Source organism: Passer domesticus, chromosome 8, assembly GCF_036417665.1.
Source record: "Passer domesticus isolate bPasDom1 chromosome 8, bPasDom1.hap1, whole genome shotgun sequence".
Taxonomy (NCBI): Eukaryota; Metazoa; Chordata; class Aves; order Passeriformes; family Passeridae; genus Passer; species Passer domesticus.
The window spans coordinates 49,127,270-49,139,686 of record NC_087481.1 but is presented as its reverse complement, the minus strand read 5'-3'; the positions used below and the strand labels follow the sequence as shown (position 1 = coordinate 49,139,686).

General features: G+C 37.5%; 1 protein-coding gene across 4 annotated transcripts in view; it reads right to left on the bottom strand.

Annotated features, from left to right (window-relative positions):
* SHOC2 (SHOC2 leucine rich repeat scaffold protein) overlaps positions 1 to 12,417 on the bottom strand; it is a 60,141-nt gene that overhangs the window by 14,872 nt on the left and 32,852 nt on the right. For all 4 annotated transcript variants that reach the window (XM_064431274.1, XM_064431276.1, XM_064431275.1 and 1 more), the window contains one exon: positions 8,047 to 8,184. In XM_064431274.1, coding sequence (XP_064287344.1) covers positions 8,047 to 8,184 — 138 coding nt within the window. The remainder of the gene's footprint in view (positions 1 to 8,046; positions 8,185 to 12,417) is intronic.

The window sequence follows — 12,417 nt, the reverse complement described above, 5'->3', positions numbered from 1 at the left end:
AAATAGGTGCTTTCCAATTCCACCCCCCCCATAAAAAAAAAAAGAGAGAAGACAGAAAATAAAGTAGGAAACTATGCTAAGAAAACAATATTTTTTAGAAAGACCACTTGAAGTGATCTCTACATCTCTTTTAAGTATTTCAAAATCAAGAGAAAAAAAGAACTGGTAAGCTGAATAATACAAAGAAATACAAATTCCTAATTCAAAGTCCTACTAGTGCTTTTTAAACAGAGTGATAAACGCTCTCTTCTTCTGAGATTTACCACACCTCTTCCTTTCACTCCCTTAGTTAAAATAATCCTTCAAATTCCCTATCCTTAGATGAAAGGTCATTATTAATGTGAAACTTAGTTCATCAAGCTGATTTGCTATCAGGATCAGTTGCTTTCTTTTAAATAAACCAAAAGCATCGGATCAATTTAAAAATCTGTTCACCACACAAAACTGCTACAGATAATGTTAAAAACAAAACTTGGACTTATAAGAGCTGTGCACATCAAAATCCCATAAGATCATTATCAACAATATATGTGAACTTCAGCACACAATAGAAAATTGCAGGAACCTGCTACAAACAACATGGCACTATTAAGTATTTCAGATGGTCTAACTTGTATAAATATTCTTAGGTTTAGATTTGACTCAACTTGGCACACAATGAGCAGTCACCTACTAAAGAACATGTTTTACATGGGCACATGTTACTTCATAGAGCGCCATGTGCTTAATTCACTGAGGGATCTTCCAGCAAAAAAAAATCTGCTGGTTTCCATACAAAAGATATCAAGTGTCATTTTTAACTAACTGAAAGCAAGAAGTACAGCCAAAATTAATAACACTTAAGAAAAAAATTAAACATGATGTCACTTTAAAACAATATATTAATTACAATTAATACACCACATGATATTAATTTTGCAGTGAGAGTAACAAAGATGATAATATGAAATAAATTTCACATTGTATGGGAGATAGCAGACATGCTGGAGATGGGAGTTGTGGACAGAGATTAAACATTGCATTCAGATAGTTCAACAGTGGCTCCTGGTCTAAAATAGCCCTGAGTCAGAAGATGCCTGTACCACACTTGGTACTTACTATATACTAGTTTTCCAGATGTCAGCCAAACTCTGTGACAACTTTTTAACTGTATAACAGATTTTCAGGTGAAAGGAGCTGTTGGCGTGTTTAATCTAATCTCTTATCAGAAAGCAAACCGGTTCCCCTGATAGCTGTAGAGTAGAACGAAAGGCTTCAGATAAAGTGTTTAACCCTCAGCTGCACTGCACAAGCAGAGAGCAACAGCACTAAGTGACTGGTCCAACAAGACACTCCAAAAGACATATCAGTGATCTTGCTGCAGAGAAAACAAGAACAAAATCCTATAATCATTATTCATCTAGTCTGGGGGCACCTCCTTCCTAAATCAAAGCTTGTAGGTTTGTACAAATTTAAACTCGTGTCACCGATCATCATCTGAGAGACAACAAATCCCTTCTATGATCCCTATATCCCTAATGTTTAATATGTTCTGGCTAAAGGCTGATGCCCTAGAAAAATCAGGAATGGAGATAGAAAAGTGATGGGGGTGGGAGGGCAACCACTCTTAGCAGAACTGCAGGAGAGAAGGGAATCTCTCCCGATCATTGCTACCAACTACCAAAGCCAAAGCATGAAATGTAATTATTCTGTTCCAAACACAAAAGTATAGTTAAACACATTACAAAGTTTGACTTAATTTTACTGGTTTAACAGTAAAGTGACGTTTAGTGTATTTTAATTTTTCTTTTCAGCCACCAATACCTCCTGATATACCAAGAAGGCCAGTGTAGGAGGCCAAATCAAATTCATAAGTTACCAAAGTCAGCAGGGTCCATCAGTTTTTGCCCTGCTCAAACCAAAGTGCATTATCCTCCTTCTGCAAAATCTAGGAGTTCTGATGAAGATGTTATCTATTAGAAAGCTATGTAACATGAATTTAAAATTAGTCTCTACCACCTCTATGAGTTTAAATGCCATCTGAAGAGAGCAAAGAGCTCTCTCTACTTTCAGTCTAACGGTATCATCCAAAGACAGATTTTCACTCATCATATCAATACAAAACACTAAATTGTGACTACAGGCAGTCAGTACTTTTCCAATCTGATTTCAGACTGTAACATTGCTGACTGTGTGAAAGATGCACACAAGATACTTCCAAAACCTGAGCAACAGAGGGTCAGGTACCCAATACTGCACACAACACCTGCATAAGGCTAGAGAGCACAAACCCTTAGTGACATGTTTCTGAAACTGTCTCGATGAAAATGCAACTTAAATCTCATTTAATATGTGTTCATCAAAATGCAAGTAACTCACAGACCCACTTGTCTCAATTCTGATGTGTTCCTTTGAATCATTCTTCCTTTGTGCCAGCTTCTTACATAAAGAAAATAAGATTATAGGCTTTTTCTTTCTGCAGTATACTAATCATTCTGAAAATGCTGAGCTGCAGTTATAATACATCCGTACACACTGGTCTCTGCATCTAATTACTGCGTGAAGGTACATGCATTTACTAAAATAAACTGTCCCCACTCTACTCTTAGGGTGAATACCCTACCAAAATACAAAATAAAAAAATTCATTAATACATTGAATCAATAAATTCAGAATTAATTAGCCACTAGAAGCTAACCTAACCTTTAATGAAAGCAATACGTATGTATTTAACTATATTGGGTTTGCATTGGAAATGTATTAATTAAAGCATAAAATGGAAATTATAATTAGCTGAAAATGTTTTAAAAATATTAAACACTTCACATTGCAACAGAGACAAAAACAACAGCTGGACCTTATTTTGAGCATCAATGAAAGCATTTTACTCAATTCACACTGTATACAGTAAGACAAAGCAACTGAAATTTATTTAATTTTTCACTGGGTGTCTTTTTTTTTTTCTTTTCAAATGACTATTTAAAGCCTTTCTGGGAAAGTAAAGATATACATAAATGTAAATCATATTGTATGAACAGTTTATACCTAACTGGCAATGCTATAAAAACATTAACCTTTCCCAAGTGAAAGATGTGTTTAATTTAAGTCTGCCCTACTATATAAAGCAAACATGAAATGTACGACACATGAATATGTCTTAACAATTTTAGCTAATTAAGTAATGTGAGAACTATTTTATGGAGATCAGGGTTCCATTTTGTATCTTCCCTGCAGTTGAATGCTGACCAACAGCAGATACCAGGAAAAGAACGAAAAGAAAGGGGAAAGGACACCCTGAAACTTCCTGAAGAGTGAGGGAAGATTCAACAGTGACTTCCCAAACATAGAAGCAACTGTTTTGATTTTCTTCTGTCTAACTGCCATGTCACACCCTGAGCTTTTAGCATCTTCATCAGCCCGTGCAAACACTGAGACCCAAACGTCCCCTGCCCATCACATGCAGAACTGTCTGATCTTCACTGTTGTGAGACACCTCAAAGCCTCCTGCCTGCCCTTCTGAACTTGGAGGACAAAACGAGCAAGTCACTTCCCATTTATCCTCCACCTGACATTTTCCAGTCAATTTTGCTACTTACCTTTACTAAGTGTAGAATTGAAGGCAACAAGAACCAGAAGTTTTCCTTTATGAGACCACCACAAGAACTAGACAGGGTTTACAGTAATACAAAAATTAGAGTGGGAGCCACTGCTTTCAATCAGATAAAGAAAAGGCTGGACTTTTCCAATTGCCCAATACTAGCAGAGTCCAATTAAAGAAGTTTAATTAACAGCATAGTCCAAGAACAAAACCTTAGACAAAGCACCAAATGTTGATCAGCTCTCCCAAAGGTCTCTTGATGCCACAAAACAGAATGCTCATTGACCAAAGCACCAGGTTGTGCTTAAATGTTGAGAATATTAATATTGCTGTGAAAGCTGAAGCAGAAGCCTCTACACTTTGCTTCATCAGAACAGTGAGTAATTAACCACATCAAACTCATCGGTCACGTCTGAACGTTGCCCCTGATCACTGAGGGAGCTGCAGGTGCTCAGATGTTTCAGAACAAGACTCCTGCTTTTGCTAAACCTGCCAAATTTAAAATACTTTTTTTAAGTAGTTTCACATTTCTTCAGAAATATCTTTACTTCTAGGGACTTTAAGCTCTCAACCACAATTCTGCATAACCTGAGCCATACCAATTGCATACCTCTGGTTCTGGTCAGCACTTCATGTTTTATCAGCTGTAGGTTTAAAGAGCACAGCAGTGCTCTCAGAGGTTAAACAGGTTAGAAGCATGGTTTGGAGCACAATTTCAACCAGCAAAATCAATCAATAAATAGTATTTAACTTCATGAAAGTGGTGATTTCAGCTTCTGAGCTACAGTGCCACAGACAAGAGCAGGACGGTAGTGCAGAGGTGTAAATACATTTCCCATTTTCCTAACCATCTCTTACTAACAGTGATATGTCAGACACAGGAAAGTGTGTCCATTGACAGAGTTTTATGTGCTTTTGAGATATAATTTTGGAACATTTACAAATGACTATTCCTTTTATTATTAAAATTTCTGTTGCCTTAGATGCCTGTGAATATGGCACATTTGACTATAATCAAACTGCACACGTAAGCACACAAAACTAGAAAATTACAAAGCAGATGAAGAATCTGGTATTATTAAAAGCTGTAACACTGTTTCTGTTATATTTCTTTCTCAAGTCAGTTTTTCTATGCTTTTACATATGAAATTGTGAACACTTTTGTACAGAATGCTAAAATTAAAAGTTCAAAGAGAGAACACTCACTACGTGGTATTTGCAGGACAAAATTATCTAAGCTATCTTGTAATCCTAAGAAACAATTTACTCCACCCAAAATTTGTTACCAGTCTCAAAAGTTCAATTAATGATTTTAATATAAATGGTAGGTTGTTCACCTTCTTCTGTATAACTTTTGGATATATTAGTGTGCCAGCTAAGTATACAGAGATAAGACTCTGTGTAAATAAAAGTAGCTAACAATTCCACCATCCTCCAAAAGCAAAAAAAAAAAAATCACAACATGGGGGGTGTGCAATCTGCAATAAAAACACTCAACAGCTATGATCCCACTGTTTTGATTCTGGGCTTGAGACTCTTGGAATGTGCAAAGCCATTCCACAAAGCTCATTTTTCTTACAGGAAATGATCTAATATAAAAAGTACTTTATAATTTTCAATCAACAGAAATACAGATATGAATGTATTAAGCCAATATCTATAAAGCAAGACATTAGATCACTTCCTGACAACTAATATCTAAAATCGACATTTGCTACTGCACAAAAGCATGCTTCTACAGCATTAGTTGAGAGAAGAACTTGATATTTTTACAGAGTGGGTATTATTGGCTCTGCAACCTCTGTAATCACTGCTGATGCATAATCCCTTCCCTGCCACTCCCCTGCATGTCACCCTCATGTCCCTTTCTCACAGCTCCAGCACATTTCAGTACATGCTGTTAGTTACCAAACAAGCTTTTTTTAAAGTTTGGTAGATTATGAAATCTTTCTGTGGTAAAACCAAAGCTTGTTTACATACTCCAGCAGCTACTTTAAAAGGGTTTTTTGATGAGGGGAAGGAGAAATAGAAAGCAAAGGGGGCTGTTTGTTTTTCAAAGCAGCATGACAAAACATCCTTCTCAAGAAAAAAAATGAGGCCTCCATCAAAAGGGTGTCAGTGGGGGAAGAGGTGACAGATCTGGCAGTAATGGAAAGCCTGGTCCATAACAGGAGGCTCATGGGCTCACAGGACATCAAACAACTACAACGAGCAAACGCGCTTGGTCTGCTTTGTCCCTGCCCTGTAACCCAGAGCTTGACTGAACTGAGAACCATAAACAGCACTCATAGTGAGCATCCTGACACCTGGAAGCGTGGAAATGTTGCAAGAAAAGGCAGTGTGGCCAGCACCAGGCAGAGCCAGAGCCTGCAGTGAGCGCTGCAGGGGCCCAAGGGCCGCCCCAGCCGCGCGCGGGCGGCCACGCGCCATTGACTCGCCGGGCTTTTCTCAGCACTCACAGCTTCTCGCTGAACAATCCCAACCACAAAGCAAGCTGTAATCTCAAAATCATGCCACAACTTGCTTTCATATGTTGAACCAAAACTGCGATGACTAAGAAATAAAGCCAATGTTGCTGAACTGGCTACGGCTGCCTTTTCTGCAACACGCATAAATGTAGGCTGATCATTATCATTTAAGATGGAACCTAAAGCTTTCCCTTCACTATTAAATTCTGTTTGTGAACCGCATGAGGCACAAACATGGATTTCTGATTTTAAGTTCTTATTTAAATACTTTTTTTTTTAGCTTACTGTTTACAAGAGAGATTTTCCAGTGGAGCAAAACTGAACTACAGTAAGGTTAACGACATGATGGTTCACTCCTGTCTCCTACCATTATTCAGCTATCTTTGGTGGTTTCTTGAGCTCTAGAACATTGATATTCAGCTCAGATAAGCATGTAAAGAGACAGCTACCAACATTCAAAAGCAAGTAACTTCTAAACATTATAAAGACAATGCAAAGGAAAAACCAAACAGAGAAAATCAAAATCCAGTCCAACCAGGTATGAGCCTGACTCAAAAGAAACCACCTAAGCTTACAGAAACATTCTGAAGAAATAGGTGAGTCCAAACTATCTTGACTGCAGAGTGAGCAATTTCCTATCCATCACAAGTGACTTAACTGCCTAATAACTTTGTGCTTCTCCTACCCAGAGACTTTCCCTGTAAGTACAGTCTTGCAGCATATTACAAGTGAGATTTTTCTGGTCCTTTGAGATGTTCAGTGACTACCAGGCGCTAAACAACTTGGTAAATCACACTACTACTCTTCACAGGAATTAACAGCATTAGTCTATAAGCCTTGAATATGGAAATCTCACACTTGCTTAGAGAATTTTTCCCATAATTAACAGTTTATCCAGGGAACTCACTCCCTAACTGTGACACATACACTACACATAAGTGTTATGTAAAACAACATTTAGCAAGATTTACAAAATAGCAACAAAAATAAAAGCTGTACTTATGAATGGTGTAAGTTACATGCAAACTCCAGATGGAATGGGATCTCCAGAGTTTAAAAATATCAGTCCAGGAAGGAAGTTTAGTTCAGTGGATACATCATCAGTGTAAACTCTGCTCAGGTCAAACTTTCTCAACCAAAAGCCACAGTAACTTCATCCTCAACAATTTACTGCTAGAAGAAAAGCTGGAGTGTCATTAAATGGTTCCTCACTTTACCATGCATTAAAGTAAATTAATAACTACTCAACACTGACTACTATTAAACTGATAATGTTCATTCTTCTGAGTACGTTCTGGTGACAGAACTTAAAATCATGATAGCCTTGTTTTTAGACTTTTTAAATCACAGCAGCCATCTTTTTCTGCCATCTGTTTAAAACTGATTTAATGAGATAGGAAAAGGCATATTTTGTTGCTTTATCCCATATCAGATACTGAAACCAACCAGGAATGTGTTCATCTTAGTTTATTATTCCCAACATAAGTTGCAAACTCTTTGTATTCTACTGCATAAGAGCATGATGACCTTGTGGACTTGGGAGATTTTTCAGATGTTCCACCAAAGAACATAATATATACATAATTATTTAAAAACATTTATTATTTTAGCTTTATTTTTCTTTAGGCAAAGATGTAAGTTAAAATTATCTGCCAAAGTACTGCACTTCAACTATAAGTGAGCCTTTCATTTCTTTATATGCTCCATTACATTACAGAATTAACAAATAAGCAGTAGACATTTGCTAATAACCATAGAGCACCCTAAAATTTAGAAGTAATGGATTTGGATTTTTTTCATTGTAACTCTCATTCTTAAATTATTTAAGGTAAAATTTAAGGTAACAAGCACACCTTGCTCTAAATTTTAAGTGTGAAGCTGTGTTGAGCTGAACACCAGTCATTCTATAGCCACCAACAAATACTCATTCTTAAATTTGTTCCCCTTAATGGACATTTTGAAATAGTGACTTATTTTCTGCTCTCCAGCCTCTTCACCTACCTATGGTTTCTGGCAGGTCCAGGAGCTCATTGTGCTGCAAGTCAAGGTTGGTGATCTGCGTGCAGCTTCCAATCTCTTCTGGAAGATGTTCAAGCTGATTGTGCGCTACATCCAGCGTTATGAGGTTACACAACTCACCTAAAAGCACACAGGAAAACCAAAACATAAAGGACTTTAACGTACAGCTCTTAACAATGACCTCTACACAGAGATTAATAGAATCAGATGGATTTTGGGATAAGCTGAAAAAAAGCTACAGCTACCATAAAGTTATACATATAAAATAAGGTATTACAGGATCATAATTTCATCAGTCATATCTAAAACCTGATCAACAATTTTGAAAAGCTCAGATAAAGCTTTAATAGATTCTCCAAAGAAATGTTATTTATTGGTTGATTTTATTCTGACAGTTTAAGCTGTGGAGTACAAGTACAAAACTTGCATCTTACATTAGTTTCAGGCTGATCAGAAGTTTAAAACATCACTAAGTAAATGAATTGTACTAAATTTTGAGAAATTAAGATCTGTTTTTATATCATTAATTACTTCCAGGCACAAAATCTACAATTAAGAGACAGAAAAACTATTTGGCTGACAACCTAGATAATCCAAAGTCCTGAACACTATTTTTAAACACTTTAGACACTTGTGACAGTCATCACAAAAAAGACAACTTACGGTATGTAAAGTGTATGCAAGCTGACTTACAGCAAATAAAGTCCGAAACAAAAGGCTTATCTGTTAAGCATTCAAAAAGTTTGGACTTGCTTGGAGTTGAGAGCCACTTTACACAGAACTGCTTCATTTTTGGCATTTATAAATTAATTTAAAAGCACAGCTAGGCACAACTCTGAACAGTAGTTTCACCTATTTTTATATCAAACAACTGTGTTCTGAGCAAAAGATTGTTGGATTTGAAAACAAGAAAAAACTGTGTGCATGAATACAGGTGTATATATTCACAATTTTTGTATCTGATGGGGGTGAAATTAATGCATATGATTTGAACAGCTTCTACTCTCTCCAGTAAAGATGAGGTCACTGCACTTGTATATTAGAGCATGACTCAGTGAGTAACAAATTTGGAAGAGCAGCAAATTCCTTTTGAGGAGCAAATGTCTATTTTTAAGCTTCAGCATTGTATCTTTGACACAAGGATTTTCTCACAGGCCTGCAGGATTATCCTGGGCAAGTTCTGACGTGTAGAGTGTCTACTCATTAGGTCAGCAGATAATCACAACTGGTGATTTAATAAATCATAAAATAATATGAATTCAGACTCTGTCTAGAGTTCAGGCGTCATGTAGCCACAATACTCACTATGTATCACAGAACAATTGTGAAAGACCAGGAAAAAAGTCAACCTCAAAGCTTCATTATTCTGTTTTTCTTAGATTGTTAACATATAACTGATATGTTAACATATTTTATTTCCTGCATTAATTAACCCAAAATGGGATGTTTTTCTAGAAACTAAGAAGATAGAAATGTAAAGCTGGTGCTCAAGCAGCTACTCCAGCACTGTGTGTCCCCTCTTACATCAGCAATCGAGTGCAGCCCAGGCAACCAGAGGCAAGAGCTAAATGTCACACATGTCAATGCCATTACCAGGCAGAAAAAAGCAAATGTAAGAAATAATTAAGCAAGAGTTAATGGTCTGTGGCAATGGTATCTTTATTGTTCATGGAAAAAGTGGGCAAAGTGTAGAATGCAATAGGAGGAAGAAAAGCTGAGGAACACTTAAAACATCCCTCCCTTTAAACAAACAAAAAAAGAGCCCCACAAAACTTTACTGAGGTAATTCAAGAACCTTCACACACTTCGGGGCAGTAGTTTTCACTTCATGATTGCTGTTTTCATTTGTTTTCACTTCAGACCTTAACCAATGATGTCAAATTTGAAATATGGCATAAATTCCATTTCATCCTGCCGAGCTCTCATTTACTCGACTCTTCCCACTCTACATCTGCTGAAGTCGAAGAAATACTTGGGGGTTTTGCAGCAACATGTGCTGCACTTCATTTTTGCACCTGCTGAGATCTTTGACAACAGCAAGCTAAATGTTTGAAACAAACATCTTACTACCTAATCCTAAGCAAAAATAATGAAAAGTAATGCCTACATCTCTCTAAAAAAAGTACCAACCATTTTAGTTTAATTTGAATAGTCATACTTAATATTGTCACATTAAAGATGCAGGCATTATTTTAAAAAGCAACAGTGACAGCATTTAATAAAATGTTCCCCTTAATGGACATTTTGAAATAGTGACTTATGTTAAATGTTAAAACACATTGAGGACTGCCCAATAAATTTAAGACTTTAGAGCAGAAATCAAAAGTTAAAGCCCTATCATGAAGCATAATGACTTAAGGAAAGGAATTCAAGAGATACAGAAATATTCAGCTTTTAATTCAAACTGCTCAGTAAGGAATCTTGTTCTTGGACACTTATAGTGTACTTATAGCTTGACAGCATTTCATCAGAATGGGTTTATTGCTCACTCTAAGGGTAGAAGGAGAGGGGATATGAAATGCTGTTGACACTGCAATTTTTTCAAAACTTTAAGTTTAATTACTGAGATACAACAGAGAGCATGCAAGTCAACAAAAATCACTCAAGGTACATTTCTCCTGTTGCTCTCCATGACATACGGCAAAAAAGTCTTGCGTTCAATATGCTTAACAAGGTGAAAAATGTTTGGGTGATGTGACAGAGACTCAGATGATAGAAGAGCATGAATCCTGCCTATCAATTTAATCACTCCATTTGAGATAAAAATGAAAGTAACTCTTAGAATCACTTCATAACCCCAACAGTACACACATAAAGAGGCTAACTGAGAAATTCAGCATCAAGTCCAGCTCTTTAGTGAATGGCTCACAGGGAGACCAAACCCACATCCTTGATGTCATGAGCATCATGCTCTAATCAACTGAGCTAAATGGTTTTTCACATCTTCACATGCAAAGGCACACAGAGTTCTCTCAGCTGTGGCCTGAGAACTAAAATACTAAAAATACAGTGTGGCCAAGTGTGTGAGACCCGAGACAGCAAGTAAATGGAAAGGCTCTTCAGAGCACTTTGCAGACTGAGGCTGTCACTGCATGTGGGCTTGGACAGCTACTGTGAGGTAAAAGAGCAACCAGGGATGGTAAGAGTTGCTAGGGAATAAGCAGCTTAGAAGGGCAGGTGTAGGAAAACAGAGCAATAAGGAAATAAAAGGGTCCAGTCCCTTACAAACCAATGCTGGTCATGCCCTGTGGCCAACCAGCACCACCTGCCCTGTCTCCTGTCTAAGCTCTATTTTCCCGGGTGAGGAGCTCTCTCGGAGCTGAGTACAGCAGCAGCACAGCTCGTGTGCCAGCACTGCTGAGCACATCCCAGCCGTGGGACAAGGAGGGCTCTGGGCAGGGCGAGTGGCACAGCAGCCACAGCCCGGGACAGCGAGCGCCCTGGAATGGCCGCGCTGGGCAGGCGCTGCTCACAGCAGCAGCTCTGTCAGGACTCAGCACACAAACACATGGCAGGAGCACTGCACACAACGGACAATGGTCTGCAAATGCACAGAGGCCGAACTGGAGGCCATCTGCACAATGCTCTTCCCAGGAGCTGATGTTCCAGTGAGTCAAAGTGTCCTTATTGTCTGAACAGCGGCGGTTGTACTGAGGAAATGCTTCTCAAAAAATAAAAAGAAAAAAAAGTGAAAATAAGTTTCACCAAGATACAGTCGAAATCTGGCATTTTTGCTTTGCCAGAGTAAGAAGCATATATCAAAATAAAAAAATAAACCCAAAAATATATTTCCTAAAACAAAGATTTGTTCAGGTACAAAAACAAAGATGTCTAATGAGTAAGGAGCTCATGATCTTATTCATAGTAAAAGAATCAACATATACAATTTTTTGTGTACTACCTACAATTTACTGAAACATGTTTTTATCTTGATTTAATGGAAATAAGTCAGCTAGAAATGTGCAGCAGATCAAAATCAGCCTTAATCAGAAATCAGTTTCCTGAAGAAAAACCCATTCCTTTCCATCACGTGGACAACTCCTGCATCACTTCGCTAAAATACTGTTCAAACACCCATCATCACTACAATAAGACAAGCACTGCTTTAGGGAAATATTAACCACAGGTTAAATGAACTAATTCTTTTTGCCACAAATAATGTCCAAAACAGACAAGTTCTAAGCTCACAGCAGTGAATAAAGGATTCTCTATGGACTACTTGCAACTGCATTGAAGGGATAAGCACCTCCACAACACTTAAAAAATAAACTAGGAGGGTGCTAGGGTTTGGAGTTAATTTTTTTGGCAGGGAGAAATTTTTTGCCTTTTTTTACTATATTGCATTGTGATTGC